The sequence below is a fragment of the Sinocyclocheilus grahami genome, unplaced genomic scaffold, assembly GCF_001515645.1.
Source record: "Sinocyclocheilus grahami isolate Dianchi unplaced genomic scaffold, SAMN03320097.WGS_v1.1 scaffold101.1, whole genome shotgun sequence".
NCBI classification, from domain to species: domain Eukaryota; kingdom Metazoa; phylum Chordata; class Actinopteri; order Cypriniformes; family Cyprinidae; genus Sinocyclocheilus; species Sinocyclocheilus grahami.
This window is the reverse complement of record NW_015505280.1, coordinates 1,465,001-1,483,666: the sequence shown is the minus strand read 5'-3', so window position 1 is coordinate 1,483,666 and position 18,666 is coordinate 1,465,001. Positions and strand designations below refer to the sequence as shown.

The window sequence follows — 18,666 nt, the reverse complement described above, 5'->3', positions numbered from 1 at the left end:
CTGTCCCAATTGTATTCAACAAATGAAATGATAGAACGTCGTAATTTTGACAAACTGTTGAAATGATATTCAGTTAACTGCAGTAACTATTTTAATTATTAATTTTTTAATTATTAATCTTAATTGCCAAAAATTCATGTCATACATCTTGCATATGTACAACCCTATTAGTACATGACTAGAAAGTAAATAAGAAAGTAACACTACAGTTTATAGGAGTAACATTCAGGCCCTTTCTCCAGCATAGCATTATTGAAAGAATGCATGTTTTTCTTTCATTTATAAGAACAATGTAGTGTAATAGGTTGAAGCTATTTAAATATTCACAAAAGTATCAGCAAGTTCAAAAACTGAGCTCTGTACAAGAGTGTGTGTGTGTGTGTGTGTGTGTGTTTAAAGCTCATCATAATCAGCTCATCCGAGGTCCCATGAGCAGGACCTGCTCTCTGTCTGCTCACTCACTCAACTCCAGCTATCATCGAGTCAGACACCATGACCAACCACAAACACCACCAACTCTTAGTTCCACTTGGAGTCTGTCCCACAAGACGACCTGCCCCTCTGCAGCCCTACCTGCATCTGTAATGATCCTTAATGAGAGACATCACTGCAACATGACTGTGCCATGCACAACAACAGTGCCTTTGAGCAGGAAAGGAAATAATGATGCCATTGTTGCACATCATTGTCTTAAAGAGATAGCTCACTCCAAAAAAAAGTGAGCTTTTTTTTTCATTCAGTGATTTTCAGTGGGGTCCAGTATTGATTTGGTTTCAAGATTTACTCTTTTTTGTTCCATGAGGATGAGGAAATGACGAATTTTCATTTTTGGGTAAACTGTTGCTTTAAGACAAAAATGTTTTTTAAAGGGGTCATATGATGCGATTTCAAGTTTTCCTTTCTCTTTGGAGTGTTACAAGCTCTTGGTGCATAAAGAAGATCTGTAAATTTGCAAAGACTAAAGTCTCAAATCCAAAGAGATATTCTTTATAAAAGTTAAGAGTCAACCACGCCTACCTAAAACGGCTCATTCTAACACGCCCCCACATGTCTACGTCACTATGTGGAAATATTAGCATAATGCCGCCCAAATGTGCACGCAAAGAAAGAAGGCGTGGTTTCAGGAACAGCAGTAGTGTTGATGCAGCCATGTCAAGGAGACGCTATGTTTCAGTGCGAAAGCAAAAGCACTTTATTTGGCCTTCCGGAAGTAGATGCAATTAGGAATCATTGGTTAAGATTTATTTACAACAGAACAGCACAACCCAGATGTTCGAATTTGTGCAACGCATTTAATGGACGACAGTTTTTTGAAGCTAGAAGAGTACAAGGCTGGCTGTGCACAAAGGATATTTCTAAAAAAAAAGGGTAAAATCCGACTTTGCTATGACAATCTGGCGCTTCTAAATCAGCGACTGTAAGTATGTTTTGATATTAGTTTAAGTATTTGCTATTGACTGTTCAAATGCGGAGTTTTGCGCAGCGCAGAGTAACGCGTCGTGTGTGTGTGAGGGGAACAGGGCCACACGACTCTGTTGCCCTTTCGGGCTTGAACTGATGGTAAAACTAACGACATTATTAACTTGATATTTACTTTGAAAGCTGAAGCTTGCGATTATGGTAAGGGACGTTACATTTCCGACGCGTGCTTGTGGTGTTCGGCCAATCACAATGCACTGGGTCAGCTGGCCAATCAGAGCAGACTGCGCTTGTCAAAGGAGGGGGCTTTGTTGAAAACTACGTGTTTGAGAGAGGCGGGGCATAGAGGACCTACAATAATGTACAGTATTTGAAAAATAATGTGTTTTTTTAACATTAAAGCATGTCAACATATTCTGTTACACAAAATACACCAAATAATTATCTTTAAAATAGCATCATATGACCCCTTTAAGACAATTTTTTTATAACATTCTTAAGGAGAAATAAAAAGACAAAAATGAGACAACTGTTGACAGACACAAAGTTTACATCACAGGTCTTGGAAGAATTTGATGAGAAAAGTTTGACCTTAACCTTGCTAAAGAGATGGATAACATGGTCCCAAATTTCTGAACTTCCTAAGACTCCCAGAATGAATATTTCAGATCAGTAAATAATTAATAATTAACAAACAGGCCAATGATCAAATAGATTTGGGCTTCAACAGACAAGCCAAATCAGATGCTGTAAACAAAGACCCAAGGACCTACATTCCCTCCTTACCACCTTCCTCTCGTTTAAATATGCGCTTGTAAAATTGTGCCACGCACACATCCACATACACTCTTCTTTTGAAGAAAGAAATTTTCGCTTTTCTCAATCCCAGGCAATTTTACGAAACTGAATCAGAACACTTGATCTGACCACCCGCTGATTTCTGATGGAAAGATTTGCTTTTTAATACAATCGTCAGTCGTTCTGCCACGTTGTGCCTGGCCCAGACAAATCCCAGCAGTGTGTCTTCTTGTACTGCCACAGTGAAATGTCTCATTCTCCATCGGTTAAATACCACCCTGCTGTAATCTATCACGGTGGAAATGTTAATAACATCGTCCTCTGTTTCAGCTGAGCTTAAATATGACACATTTATGCACATTTAAGACAGATGACGTGTTTTCAGGCCATTTATCGATGAAAATATATTTAAAGGTGCAACTGATTGACGGGGTAAAAACATCAGAATCCAAACAAATGACTGATATAAAAAAAAACAATCCGTTTATAGCTTTAGAATCTGTTTTAAAGAGAGCATTCTGTCCTTTCATGATTTTAATTAATGCTTTAATGTGCAGATAAGATCCTGACAAACAGATGGCAAGTGAACTTTCTCTGTTCTGGCATGTTCTTAAGTTGCGGTATCATTTTTTTTTTCAGGGCTTTTGCAACGATTTGTGAAGCAGCAGCTCTAAGAGATCAGCAACAACTCTTATCTTTGCTTAACTTTGATGGGATCTTCTGTCTTTTAGTGAAACTTGATTAATATTGCTATATCAGAATATAGAATATAGAATACAGAACATGCTATAGCAAAAATTTGTTTACATGAACAACTTTACAATATTACTAAATATCTACAGTGGATCTAAAATATTAATAATTAATCATAATTAGTTATGGTTAATTATTCATATTTCCCCATGAGCTGATTCGCTACATGTAATAGCAAAATCCACAATTTACATTACCAGACATGGGCTGACAGGGCGAAGCCCCCAAATTTTGTGTGTAAAGAAAGTAAATTCAATCTGTTTATCAATAAACACAGTACAATACAAACAAAATATACAAAATTATTTGGTAATACTATTCCTTTACACCTCTAAACAATAATACTTTTCACAATGTTTCCATAGTTTTTGACCACTGAGCCAAATGCCTTCGGTTTTCATTTGTCAGATACTAATATAGATTTATAAATATAGATTTAAACATATATAGTTATTAGTGCAAAACTAAAAAACTAAAGCAAAAAAAAATGCATATACACAAAAGAAATTTCCAAGATTTTTCCATGACTTTTTAAGATTTAATTTATTTCCATGATATTCCAGGCCTGAAAACTACAGTTTAAAAACATCCTGATATTTCCAGGCAGACCCGAGGACCATCTGCAGGCAAAATTACTGTTCTAAACACTTAGATAATCAGGATGAGGAACAGCTGACAACTGACCTTTTCCTCTTTCAAATGTTGGTCTAGATCCAGTCTGATGAGTGAACGGTTTATCTTTAGGGCCAACGACAGAGCCATGAGGCCCCCAGCAAGCACCTGGTTCTGCCGTACATCCAAGCGCTGGATCTGTGGACTCTCTGCAAGGATCTCAGCCAAAGTCACAGCACCTGGCACGGTGGTAGAAAACACAGGCTAAGTTATAAGATAAAAACAGAAATGCATACCAGAAAAAAAAGGAAATCTAAGAGGAGGGGATGTGTCAAAGTGCTAGAAAAGCAATATTATGAACCCTACCCTCGCATGTTATTCCTGTGGAGGCTAGGCCAAGTTGCAATAAAGAGCGATTGATCATGAGGGACTCCTTTAACATGTGAATGCCTCTGTTCTCAAGGTTGTTTTTGCCAAGGTTCAATGTTTCGAGCGTTTTTAAGCGGGCCTGAAAAAAAAAAGAAAAACAGGATGTTTAAGAAAACGTGGACTGATGAGGTTTTTAAATCACTTTTTAGAATTCAAAAGTGTCCTTTTTTCTGTGCATTTGAATCCAATTATGGATGGTGAATTTGTGTCACTTTGAGAGCTTTAAGTGTCACACTGTGGCAATAGATTGGCTCTCAAGAGCATATTAGCTGCGTCATTTATGAAGCACGATTAGCAGCCATATAAAGCAGGAGATAGCGGAGCACATGAGGGAAAAGCCATGTTGCATAACAGAACATACACCATGCCAGCTCGCTACACTCATTACTCTCACTTAGTCTCCTGCTTTAAATGAAAAACCACAGACAGCTAAAAAAACAAGCACAGAGGTCAACTAACAGTTAATTTGCTTCACTGTTACAACACTCAAGCATGTAAAACACCCACACACATACATGCACACGCACATATACGGTATACTGTATGTATACAGACACAACCAACAAGCCCAGTCAAAGATCCATAGAAAGAAACAAACTAGAAAGAATGTCACTTAAATGTCATTTCAAATGTAAAACACGTGAGAATTCAACAGAATTTTTGTCATGTTATCTGTTTTGTAATCAGGAATATTTTTACCTGTAAATATACTAATATGAACTTAGTACAACCAAAAAATTCTGCCATCATATTGTTATACCTTCATGTTGCTGCTAATCTGTATCATTTTTCTTTCTTCCGTAGAACAGAAAAGATGGTGAGAAGAACATACATAGAACATAAAAGTTTGAGAAATCTCTCAGTGTTTTTTCCACACACGATGGATGTCTATTTGATTACCAATAATCTTCAAAAGATCTTCTTTTGTGTTCTGCAGAAGAAACTTAGGTTTGGAATGACATGAGGATGAGTAAATTATAACAATATCTCTTTAAATAATATAAAATGTATTTTTATTAAAATCAAAGGAACAAAGGCATTAATAATAATTATTGTTATTATTTCTGCTACTGTTATTATTATTATTAAATAATAATAAATGTTTGTTTGATGCTGAAAAAAAAACAGGATTAAGAAAACACAAAACTATTTAAATAACTAATCAATCAATATTTTAATTAATAACTAAATGTATTAATTAAAATTCAGATAAATTTTACTACAAACATTGCGAGTATTGTTAACATTACATACATTTAAAGTTAACTGAAGTAGCGTTATTCTAACAGCCTATGGTTGACAACTTCAGTCTTCCAATTTCCAATTGGTCAGACAAGGATCCGCTGAAAAATGTGGATAACATTGTGATTTAATTATGTTCTGCTGACATCAGAGAGTTGTGTGTCTGCCCAAATAACCCATTTATTCACTCTCTCTTCTTCTGCCTTTAAAGAAACCCCAGAAAAAAAAAGAAAGGTTAATAACAACCCTTCCTATGTCATATTCGACACGACCAGCCATTGGACTAATTATATTCATTATGGCCGCATGGATGTCTACTTATCCTTCTTAATGACAGACCACATGAAAAAGCCCTCTAAACACATATCTATTATTTAATCAAACTGTTCCCATTTGGTACAGGCAAAATGGAATGAGCAGGCTTTATTTTTGGCCTGAATGAATTCTCTGTGAACACGCCAAAGGCCGAGAGAAGAGAAAGCAGGCCTTTAATTTGTAGCTTTTGATTTGAATCGCCATTCAGATGACAGAAAGGTACAGTTTATTCTGACAATCAGAGCTGCTGAAGAGGAATAGATATTATTAAGGATTAGCGATGAGCTTTCCAGTGAGGATGAGACAAGCCATTTCCTTTTGTTCTCTTCTCTTTTCTCTCTGTGTGTCAAAATCTGCCGTAGACCACAAAAAAAAAAAAAAGAAGAGATATATCCAGTAGCTGTCGTGTTTGACAGTTTGGGTACTTCCTCTCCAAAGCCAAGCAGGGGCTACATGCAGTGTCACTGTTCGTCTTTAATCAAAGCCACACTCAGATAAAATAGGAATGAATAAATAACTGAAAAAGTAACATACTGAGTGAAAATCATTGTATTTACTACAATGTGCAACCCGCAGTTTATTCTACAGGAACAGACCCACTCAAAAATTAAACTTCCCTGGAAAACAAAAGGTGAATTTTCAGGTGAACATCCCACTCTTTTCCATGTAATGTAAGTGAATCAGGACAGGGGCTGTCAAGTTTTCTGAAGCCATGCAATAGCTTATTGTAAAAAAACAGAGTGGAATTGAATTGCTATTTAGTGAAAATCCTGGCATACATTCATGAATGAATCGTTCTTTCAAATCTTAATTTTTATGGTGCTGATATGGTGATTTTGCTTATTTTTTACATAGGTAAGAACACATTTTGAATTCCTTCCAAATTTCTCCTTTTCTGTTTCACTGAATAAAGAAAAGTCATACAGGTTTGGAACAACATCTGAGTGTCTATATGATGACAGAACTTTCATTTTTGGGGAACCATTTTCTTTAAATAAAACACAGTGTGAAATGCAGTTGTGAAAATGTTTCAGCAAATTACTGATGCACAATCTTCCAGATGTGTTAATTTTTAACTTCCTCTGTTTTTTTAAGTCTAGAAGTGCTGTTGTGATGATTAAAATCGCACATATCTCTATTATCTTGTCCGAGAGAAAATCACCAGAACATTCTGTAGATGGCTCATGCCAAGATGAGTGATGTGATTGTTACTCAGTATCAGCGTTCTCAAACCAGTCTTCTGAGAGCTCAAAGCATCACAAATCTCTTCCAAACCTGTGGAACAGAGAGAGATGACTACACAAGAGCTGAAACAAATTGTGCATTTAACCACAAAAACCTTTTCACCCTTGCTATTGGAAGCACACAATGTGTCCTCAAACAAAATGGGCATACCTGAGTCAGACATGGTATTGTTGCTTAGGTCCAAGGTTTTAAGAGTGCTGTTGTATTTGAGGAGGTCGCCAAGTTGCATGGAGTCCTGGTAGCCGTTAAGGTTGTTTTCAGAGAGGTAAAGCTCCTGCAAAGCGACGTTCCTTTTCAGAGCACCAACTAGGGCAAAATTAATTTTTAAATCTTCAGTAAGCACGGTGCATTGTCCTTGTCCGAGATATGTGTGCTGAAGAACTCTGCCACAGTGCAACAACAAAAGATGTAATGCAAGACAATCTTCAGAAAAAAGAACGGATTTCTGTGGATGCCCACAGCGGTTCTTCCAAATGACCACAAAGGTTCATTGAAAACTTTAAGGTTGTGTAGGACTAACTCCATTATCATTTTTATTTACATCGCTGTGATTATCACGGTCATCATTTTAATCATCATCATCATTACATGTCCCATTTAGGGCCAGAGAAGCTTTCATGGGCTTTTTGTCTGTGGCCTCACAGAACTGTCTGTCCAAATCAATGCGATAGATTTGATCAGACCCTTTCGGTTGCATGCGGAATGCCAACATCGTCATCATACACAGTGGGAACCAAACAGGGGGATCGTTGAATTGATCGGAGGGACTCCACTGTGCGAGTCAGCGAGTCCCGCAATCAGGGCCCCACCGATCGATAGCAATGATCAGAAGCTGGGCGTCCCGCTGGGAAGAATGAGGGGGGCGGCCGAGTGGCCCCAAAATATCAAATGGATCCACATGCTGCTTAGAGACAGAGCCATAAAGACATAGGATGTGCCACTACACTCCTCATTTAAGGTCATTTTACTTGGGTGCTGTTAATGGCCTACGTCTACAACATCTGCTTCTCTCTCTTTCTTTTTACCCAGTCATTTTCAGGGCTACTATTTCCATTCAGACATTTGCATAATGTCTCAGCAGTGGCAACACAAAATATTTCTATGCACAAATACCCTGATTACCAAAAAAGGCAGCATGATACGCTTAGAGCATAGAATACTGTATCCCACAATGCAATGCACTTGACCAGTGTGATGAATGAATTGAAAGTTACATATTTCAATTTTTTCAAATTCAATTTGAGACATGTTTACACAAAATTGGATTAAAATGCAGAACAAATAGATTATGAATTTATCTCTGCTGTTTCACTTACTTAAAAACAAAATAAAATGTATTAAATTAAAAACAATAAAATGTAATAAAACAATTAATGGAATATACAAGTATACATGTTTTAATGTGTTTTAATATTGTATTATCTTTAACTACAGATTGTCATATGAATAACTACTGCCATTATTTTGTGGGATCACTAAGCCAGATACAGGATTCCATAGGTTTTATATGTTTTAATATTACATGTTTTAATGACAGTGTTTTGCACAGGTTTGAAGGGCCTGCACATCTCTGTAAAAGCTGTGGTGTGTAGTCCTGTGTCCTTTTAAGGAGGCTAGCTCTACAATGCAGTGGGAAAGACTCCATCTCACAGTGAGCTGGCCGAAGTGTTCTGAATGGATCGGTGCAGCAATGTGTAAAGTGACAGGAAGAAGATTACGACATCTAATCCAAGCCCAGTCTAGCTGTTAGGGTCACTGGGCCAAAATCTGCCACTCCTCCCCTTGTCCTGCTTCATCTGTTCCTGCTGGCCAGGGCCGCTCATGGAGAATGCTCATTTCAAACACATGCTATCTGTACTTTAGTACTGACATATTGCAGTAGTCACACAAGAGCAAGCGAAGCAACTCGTAGACTGATATTAGCACATTCTGCATTGTTAAAAAAATCTTTCTGGTGTGATTTTCTGGTGTGATTTTTGAAGATAGCGCGCCCTTCAGGATGGTGTGTTGTGCTGTCATGTTATCATTAAAGGATTCAAAACTCCACCTGGAGTAAATGTACTTATGCAGTGGGAAATTTTGCACAGCACTTGCTAGAACAACACCAAACCAAATGTCACAATAAAAAACAACAACAACAAAAAACGTTTGGCCATCCTTATTATGAGTCTATATTAGCACAGATGCACTTTGCTGTGTTTTTCATTATTTAGCCATATTAATGAGGAGCAAAAATTCAACCAAAAATTACATTTTGCTGAAAATGTGCTCACCCTCAGACCATTCAAAATGTACATGAGTTTGTTTCTTCATCAGAACAGATCTGGAGAAATTTTGCATTATACCACCTGCTCACCAGTCCTCTGCAGTAAATCAGTGCTTCAGAATTAGAGTCCAAACAGCTAAAAACATCAGAATAATTCACAAGAAATCCACACGATCCCAGTCCATAAAATACATTTTGTTTGAAAGTGTGTGCTCGTAAGAAACCAATCCATCAAGACATTGTAACTTCAAACTGTTTCTTCCAGCTAAAATGTGACTCCATAAACCAGTGGTTCTCAACCTTTTTTGGGCCAGAGCCCCCCCACCCATTATCCAGGTCCCTTACCACCCCCCATCAAATAAAATGTAGTCTAATCGTCTTCAACGAATGACGACTATAGTTATATTTACAGCACCATTCAAATGTTTAGGGTCATTACGATTTTAAGAAATTAAATACTTTAATTCAAGGATCCATAAATTGATCAAACGACACTAAAGTGTTCCTTTTTTTCAGTAAAATATTTGGAAAAAGGTCTAAGAACATTCATTTACAGAGTTTGTAAGCATGTTGGTGATTTTCAGTACTATAGCACTGAACCCCATTTGTACCCCTTTGTCCCAAAGGTTTAAAAGACTTGTTAAAAATTCCTGTTTAGAATTTATCCACAGGAGAATTTATACAGAAGAGATTTCAGTTTGTTCTTCCTTTCCTAGAACACTTGAACACTCTTTTTACTGCAGTGATTTTACCTCAAATTTTTAGGTGGAAGTTTTCAATTATCTTTCAGTGAAAAATACTATATTTATCCCTTAGTTTTAGAAGATACCCTGTTTTTAAGAATATATTGAATTCTGTTTTCTGACAGAACATGGTAGTTTTGGTGGGTAAATATCACATTTACACATGTAAATGGAAGGAATTTAATACTAATATTTTTAAAAATTTTCTTACATTTTGTGAGAATAATTCAAAGTTTTCTTTCAAATACTTCAAAGCAAACTAAGCAGAAAGATTGGAAACGTATGCTTCTCGTCAAAATACTATTTTAGTGCTGTCCTGATTTATATCTTTGTTATAGTCATGAGTTCATTGCATTTAAATCACGCTCCATTTTATATTTATATTTCAATCTTTCTGTTCATTGAAAAATGGAAACACCTCCACAATTATTAAACAGCATAACCATTTTCAGCTATATATAACAGCTATAATAATAATCAGAAATGTTTCTTGAGCAGCAATCTGCATTATTTCTGAAAACTTTAGCATGACAGGAAAAATTCATTTTAATATATATTCGAATAGAAATCAGTTCTTTCAAATGGTAGATGTACTGTTTTTACTGTATTTTTGAATAAATTAATGCAGTCTTGCTGAGCAGTAAGATATTTCTTTCAAATCAATTAAAAAACCTTACTGACCTCCTTTTGAATGGTGGTGTATATGTATATGTATATTTTGCATGTATATGTATATATATACTGTATATATTTTTTTAAGCATGTAGCCCATTAAACAGCCCATGTAAGACCATATACAACTTTAAAAACATGTGGAATGCCACATCACCTTCATGTCATTTGATTTGACTGGACTTGAATTATCACTTTATTATCACTAGTAACTAGTACTTACTCAACTGCGATCTCACAAAGTTCCTTTATAATCAATGAACCTCCTACAGTGAGCGGATTAGTGAGCAGGCAGAACAAAATCTGGCATTTAGCCGTGAGTGAATTCTGACTCATTTGAACATAAAGGACAATCAGGGGTGTTCAAGAATGAACAGATCTGTCTGTGATTGCTGTGGTTACATTGCTCAACACTACAAAAACACGTAAATAGAAACTTTTGATGTTCTCCAAAGCACAAACACAAATACGCATTGGAGCATTTACTATGTTTCGTCAATATCCTATTATTATTACATTTTCAACTTAGGGTGCTTTTCACTGCATGAGAAAATGGACGTGTGGCGAGAGAAAAGTGTCAATTGTGTGAGTCACCCTGAATCCTAGTTTCCCAAGGAGCAGAAAAAAAGTGAATTTATTTAAAAGTGAATTATATTTATGACCAGCCGCATCCAATAAGAAAACAAGAAGCATTCATGTTCATTTTTCCAAACAATCATATCGTGCTTTATCGTGTCTGAATGGTAGCTATTGTTTTGACAAGAAGTTTGCCAGCTGTGCTACAGAAAGCTGATTGAACACTGAAGTAAAGAGTCGTTGCTCTGGAAATGATACAACGTTTAGTAGCATTGATGTAAGCTGGCAGGGACACTACACTACTACACGCGAACAGCGCAATACATTGCTTCAAAGCACATAGAACCTATTATAATAAGCGATTGATTCAGTAAACGAATGCCGCGTTCTATTTCTGACACACTCCATGCGCTTGCGCTACCATGCGAAATTGACAAATAAACATGAAAAATTCCCTTTGATGCATCCAATGTAGAGATGGTGTTAGGACATTTGGACATAGGACATTCATAAAGTTTGGGTGTAAACTCACCTTAACCAATGCCCCCCACCCCCAAGAACACCTCAGCCTTTCAAAAATATTGCTTCCAGCTCCCGATGCTCTCTGAACGTCCCCGTTGACAAACACTACCATAAACCACATTATTGCTTTCTCCAGTAAAAAAGTAATCTCGCCTGAATCAGGAGAAAAATATGCACAGATCAGATCAACGTTTACAAGTGGAAACAGTCCAAAACAGTTCTAAACAAATATGATAATATATTATATATGAGAGGACAACATGGGGATGGACTTTTTCACTGGATAAAGTGTTATTATGGATCATGGACCCATAATGGCCAGAAGTGCTGGTTTAAAGCTACAATGGCCTAATGATGAATGCAGCTTTTTACTTCACAAAACATTAATTGATGGACTGGAGTCCATCAGTGGATGATTGTGATGTTTTTATCTGCTGTTTGGATTCTCATTCTGACGGTACCCATGCACTGAAACTGAGAGTGAGTAAATTTATATCATTTTTGGGGGGTGAACCCCCTTTTTGCATCCTTTAAGTAACGCAGCTGACCCCATTTCCCACAATGCACTTGTTAGCATAATTTGCATTTCACAGCACAGGGTCATATTCTCAGGCCGCAAGCACACAAACTTTCTTCCATTCTTAGATCGCGTACACTTCAAGTGGATGGTGTGTGCTGGGCATACCAAGCGTGAAGAGAGGTTTGCCGCTCAGGCAGGTGTTTTCAAGGTGTAGCACTGTCAGCCTGCTGGTGAGAAGGGCTTTTGACAAGGCCTGCGCGGCGTAGTCCACCATAGGCATGTTGCAAGCATCCAGTCTCCACAGGCATCCACTCTGAAGAGACCAGACAGCAAACCATCAGAGAGAGAGCGACACAGAGACTCAGAGGCCTGGTTTTGCCCTCGCTGCGGACTGGCCTCTCTGTCTCACCCTCTCTCATCAAAAAACCTCCCTGTCTACAGAAGCAGAAACGTCAGAACCGGAAAACAATTCTGACGGGAGGTTCCCAAAGATCTGCAGGCCATTCCAGAGTTTCATCCTTTAGTCCACCACTTCAAAGTGTCCAGATTTTTTTATTCTCTCTCTTTCTTGAGAGATTTTGATTGATCTCATATAATACTGCCTGAGAGCGTGCCTTTGGTTTTTACCATTGAAGTCCACATCACCATGAGGTGATGCCGTCTTTCATCTAGAACTGTTGCTAAATGAATACATATTGTCAGGAGTTTTATGCGGACTATAATGATGTCCATTAAAATCAAAGTGCGAATGTGGCTTTATTCAGCAGTACGGACATTTTCATCTTTGATGCATGGTAATTCATTGCTTCCAATTCAATCTGAATACCACTGTGAGGTATCGGTTCACACTTGATGACACATTTAAAACATGAGTCGTGTTATAGAACTTAAAAAAATGAAGGCAGCTGTTTGCATAGATTTTTCAGTTGAATTCATTTAATTTTTAGATAAAATGTCAAGTTGCCAAGACTTACAATGTGCCATGATTTAAAGAATAAATAAATATATATATTTTTTTTAGTTGAGTCGACTTAAAAGGGATTAAAGATACAAATTCTTAATCGTATTTACATGGTTTAAATTGTTTAGTTTGTTTTGTTAATTCATATGTGAATCACAAAGTAACCAAATCGGTTAAAAAACAGCATATTATAACTTAATTATTTATGCCACAACTCACTGGCCAGTAGGATTTTATGTGCGGTGAAGAAATATTCATATCTTACCTGTCGGAGGAGGTGTGACAGTGACAGCCAACCTGAGAATCCCATGCCTGAGTTCGAGGACATGTCGAGGTGTGTAGCTGACTCGTAGTACAAAAACATATCTAGCAAAGATGATGCTCCCTTATGAAAGAAAATAAGTCAATGTTGACAAGTAAACAGAATTCTGACATTAAAAAAGAAATATTTTTGTACTGAGTTTTAGGAGCGGGCATGAGCATGACGTCAGAGTTGAGTTTATTTGGTGCCAAGAATGCGGTAGATTGGCGTAGGGCAAATCTTCGCTACAGAATCTACGCGATTGCTGAAGAAACATCATGTTGTCCGAATTTAATGTGTTGAGATAAAATGATCGTCTACTGCAAAATAATGTTAAGAAAACAGGCTTCCTGTAGTCATGAACAAATGACTTGAGCAGCGCGCTCTTTTAAAGGGGTCATATGATGCGATTTCAATTTTTCCTTTCTCTTTGAAGTGTTACAAGCTCTTGGTGCATAAAGAAGATCTGTAAAGTTGCAAAGACTAAAGTCTCAAATCCAAAGAGATATTCTTTATAAAAGTTAAGAGTCAACCACGCCTACCTAAAACGGCTCGTTCTAACACGCCCCCATGTCTACGTCATGATGTGGGAAGATTTGCATAACGCCGCCCAAATGTTCACGCAAAGAAAGAAGGGTAACTTTTATTCTCGCTGTAGTGTTGTTGTTGCCTCGGCCGCCATGTCGTGAAGACGCTGTGTGTTACGTTGTGAAAGCGAAACTACTTTGTTTGGCCTTCCAACCTTCCAAAAGAGGACACGACTAGAAATCAGTGGTTAAGTTGTATTTACAACACTGTTCCAGAACAGTTCAACCCAAATATTCAGATGTGTGCAGCGCATTTTATGGAGGACTGTTTCCTGGCAGAGTAGACTACAATGCCGGCTGTTCTGACTTCATATTTAAAGGATTTGCCACTGATGATTCAGTTTTGAGCAGTGTAGAGTAGCGCTTGTTGTTTGTCATTTCTCCGATCACAAATGCAGACATGGTTTTATGTTTGCGCGATGCAACGCAACGCGTAAAAAGACAGTATAAGTCATTATAATCCGTAATTATGTCCCCACTGGATGCAGCAAATGCCTCGTTTATAATGGGTTTTAATGTTTTTATCTCGTCGCTCCGGCCGGACACGGCATCACAGTATGGTAAGGGACGTAACATTTCCATCACATGATTGAGGTAATCGGCCAATCACAACGCACTGGATAGCTGGCCAATCACAGCACACCTCGCTTTTCAGAACGATGAGCTTTATAAAAATCAATGCGTTTCAGAAAGGCGGGCCATAAAGGAGAAACAATAATGTACAGTATGTGGAAAAGAATGGGTTTTTTTAACCTTAAACCGCATAAACACATTTCATTACACCAAATACACAAAATAATGTTCTTTTTAGCAACATCATATGACCCCTATAATGAATCATTCGAAGAGATTTCCAATCCCAAACTCAAAAGTTCCCAAGGACCCTTTTCACAGACTGCGTTTTCACATTATCGACATCGGAAATCTAGCAAAGTATTGTTATTTTCAATGTTATAGTAATAATAATAATATTACATTGAAAATAACAATAATGTACATAATAATGTACATCCATGACATTGTACTTTGTGTTTATTTTTTATAATTTTAATTTTTTTTATTATTTTAGGTGTTTCTAATACAAAGGCTGAGGAAATTACGGAAAATTTGACTTCTTTGTTTATTGATAAATGTAATCAATCTCTTGATTTTTCCCCCTCTTTTGGAAAGTCATAGAAACACTTTTGTGGATATATTCTTTTTCTTCTTCTTCTTTTGCTATTGGGGCAAATGAAATCTCAAAAAATTGTCAGAGTTTCCATTCACTACAGGTTTATACAACTATGACGACTTACGCTTCTGTATATATATATATATATATTTTTTTTTTTTTTTTTTTTTTTTTTTTTTTTATCAAGGTGGTATACTAATGCTGATAACGCAATTGCACTGCGGTTCGTAAAACTTTACCAAAAATAAGAACAATTTGAAAATGTGACCCAGCAATTGAAACAAGTGTGAAAATAGCCTTAAATGCAAATGTTAATATACTTACATTTTGCTCAAGCTCGGCCCCCTGCAGACTGATAAAATCAAATTGCACTGATTTCAGGATCTCTTCAAGAGATTCACAGGAGCAATAATCTAACCGCTCACCTGGAAAAACAATCAAAATGGAGATACCACAATTTACATTTTTGGTGACCCTCTCTACCTAGCACATTTGCCATGACAAATTTTCATACAGCACTGGATAAACTAACACCAAACCTACACTATTCACAATCTCTGCCCCTCCATAGTGAGGCATATTAGTACACACATAACACGATCACGTCTGATCTCCTCCCTTCAGTGAAGGAGACAATCAAAGAGCTTCTGATTATGCAGGAACAGATGACTTTTAAACAAAGCCCTGAGAAATACTTTGATGGCCACAGCAGTCCATCTATATTAGACACGCGTTGCAAAGGCCCCCTTCCCCTCATAAACTCTTATCTTCCTGGCCGGGGAGAAGCCAGATCGCTCAGATTGCTCAGTGTTGGGGAGATAATAATTTATTCATAATTAGTATAATCATTTGTAATTTTTTTTAACAATAATCACTTAACTGTACCATAGGAAGGGGGGATCAGAAATCCCATTTTTCTAATCCCCTCTGCCATGTGCAGATAATGACACTGAGACTTGGAGTTAGATGGCATCAGTGTGTGACAGGGCGCAGGAAGCCAGAACATGCTGACCCGCACTTCAAGCACACTTCTGCTGGTATCAATAACCGCATGTTTCAGTCATCAAAGGGACAGCAGCTTAATCCCAAACTAATGCCCTTCAGCATGGGCATGTACATTTCAATTAACAGGCTCGTCAAAGTTCTGATCTTATCACAGTGTGGTAGCTCTAAAAAGTACAGCTGCTTAAAACACACTTCAGGGATAACAGGACTGCTACTGCTAAGCAACTTAAAATACACATACAAAACTGTTTAAAATACACACTGTAAATATAAAAATCAGAAGCGGAGCAAATCTGTTGTGATCTTCAGTAGAACAATAGTCTAAATAACTTATAACAGGACTCTCTGAAATACTGATTCTGATTGGTCAATCACAACATTCAGCAGAAAGATATGTTCTAATATTTGCGGTCGTCCATGACAAAGCTATATTTAATTAACTGAAACTGGTCAATACACTGGTCAATACACTTTTATGGAAGTTTGTAACTATTATACATTTTGGAGAATTGTGACTAATTTGTATGAATTCGTACAATCTCATTTGCATGTTTTCATACTCTCATTTTGACATTTTTGATGGACCTGCATGCTTAGTTTTTTCCCCTACATTCTTTTTCATACGTTTCCATACAAATTCAAACAAAATCAACACCTTGTAAAATAGGATTCACTCTCCCGTTTTTTTATTCAAGCGCAACTGCCTCCATCTTGCATTTCACTTATCTGTCAAGATTGCCTTAGAGGACATCATTATTAATATTAGTATGTAATTTTGTTGCAGTGTTCATCTTGTTGCTAAACCAGTTACTTTGTATATTGTGATGGACTCATTTTTTTCTCAGAGGAAGCTTAATTTCAACTCAATCAATAATTAATCCACGTATTTATTGTTAAACATTCTCTAAAACCTTTAATAACATTCTCTCAACCAATGGCGCGAGTTTGGGACAGCACTATTATTCTGGGACTTTAAGATAGTCCCACCTTAGACTTAACCTATAGGTTGAGACAAAGTCCCTGTGTGTGAATGTTTATTTCTCCCATATCTTGTTTCATATAAAAGGAAAGGTTTTTAGGGTAGTGTTAAACATTTCTAGTGTTTTGTTTACAAATCAGTTATCGCTACATGTTCTTTTGGCCCTATAGATTCTTAAACAAATACACTTATATGTGATTCCACATTTTAGCGCAGCACAAAAGGGCAAATTACCTGAGTTTTACAACTCAAGGAAAGATAAACAAAATATCTGATTGCTAAAATGCATGTTTGAACCTTCCATTATGTTGTCACAGTTGGTGTGTATCTCCTCCCAGAGTTGTGTCTATGAATTTTAAAGATTTTCTGTTTGTTTTAGGATTGACCGGTTGAGCTTTTACAGCAGGACAGGCTAGTGATGCAAAATACGTGCTGATGGAAAGATGAATAAAGCTGGAATACATGGATGGATGAAGGGATGAGCGTCTCAGGTGAAATGATAGCACTGAGGGATTTTCTGGTGGTTTAGCTTTGAAAAACCAATAACACATTTCAAGAGGGATAGCAAAAATAATAAATAGTGAATTACTGAACTTACCTGACAGGTCAAAACACCTGGCTCTGTCAGTAACACAAGTAATTTGCTGTATGAAAAAGAGAAAGACATTTCAAAATCAAGAGATTTCTGTACTCATGGTTTCAATATTGGCCAATATTGAATATTTCATAAAAAGAACAAATGAAAATTTGAAATGTCCTCATGTTTATGGCAGCTTGTACACTGTAAAACCTATATAAATTGGTTTCATTAAGTAAAAAAATATTATTTAAAGGGGTGGTTCACTGGTTTTTTTCTAAGCTTGATTGTGTTTATGGGGTGCAGTCTAACATGTGTTATTGCTTCGTAAAAAAAAAAAAGCATTACTTTTCACATAATTTACCTTTATTCCACACCGCTCTGTCCATTTCCTGCTTTTATGAAGCCCCACCCTCAGAAATAGGCGATGGGCTCTGATTGGTTAGCTATCCCAGTGTGTTGTGATTGGCTAAACCACCTCTATCGCCTCTATCGCCCCTCTCCTCAGCGGCATGTGCTCTAGTTGTATTGTAAACAACGGCGTCGTTAATATCGCTTATCAGTTTGAGCCCGATTGAGAAGCAGAGGATATTATTGAAGAGGATCGTGCAGAACCTGTGCAAGCACAGCTTTTAATGGTAGGCCTATGTTTTTTGTTTGTTGTTGTCTCATACTTTTAGATATGCTGTTATTTGTAAATGCTACAGCTTATGTTAGCTTTTAATATATGGTTTTATCCTGATTAAAGCTTTAATACAGTACGACAACTGCACGCGCGTCCATGTTTAATGCTTCTCATAGCTATGTGAAAATAAGTGTATAATTGGAACAGTTCATTGTTGGAGCTGAGCTGAATAAGAGAGAGAGAGAGAGAGAGAGAGAGATGCAGAGCATGTGCATAGCAGGGGGACGCAAGGGACAGTAATTTAAGAACTCTGCTTTAGAACATTGATTTTGAAACTTGTGAATCCAT

General features: G+C 37.1%; 1 protein-coding gene across 1 annotated transcript in view; it reads right to left on the bottom strand.

Moving 5' to 3' along the window:
* The window catches only part of LOC107588294 (protein phosphatase 1 regulatory subunit 37-like), a 43,387-nt gene that overhangs the window by 19,088 nt on the left and 5,633 nt on the right, over positions 1 to 18,666 (bottom strand). Inside the window, exons 2-8 of the mRNA XM_016276329.1 lie at positions 15,457 to 15,557; positions 13,339 to 13,467; positions 12,278 to 12,425; positions 6,964 to 7,119; positions 6,731 to 6,843; positions 3,949 to 4,090; positions 3,655 to 3,821 (exon numbers count right to left, since the gene is read on the bottom strand). Of these exons, the coding sequence (XP_016131815.1) occupies positions 3,655 to 3,821; positions 3,949 to 4,090; positions 6,731 to 6,843; positions 6,964 to 7,119; positions 12,278 to 12,425; positions 13,339 to 13,467; positions 15,457 to 15,557 (956 nt within the window). The remainder of the gene's footprint in view (positions 1 to 3,654; positions 3,822 to 3,948; positions 4,091 to 6,730; positions 6,844 to 6,963; positions 7,120 to 12,277; positions 12,426 to 13,338; positions 13,468 to 15,456; positions 15,558 to 18,666) is intronic.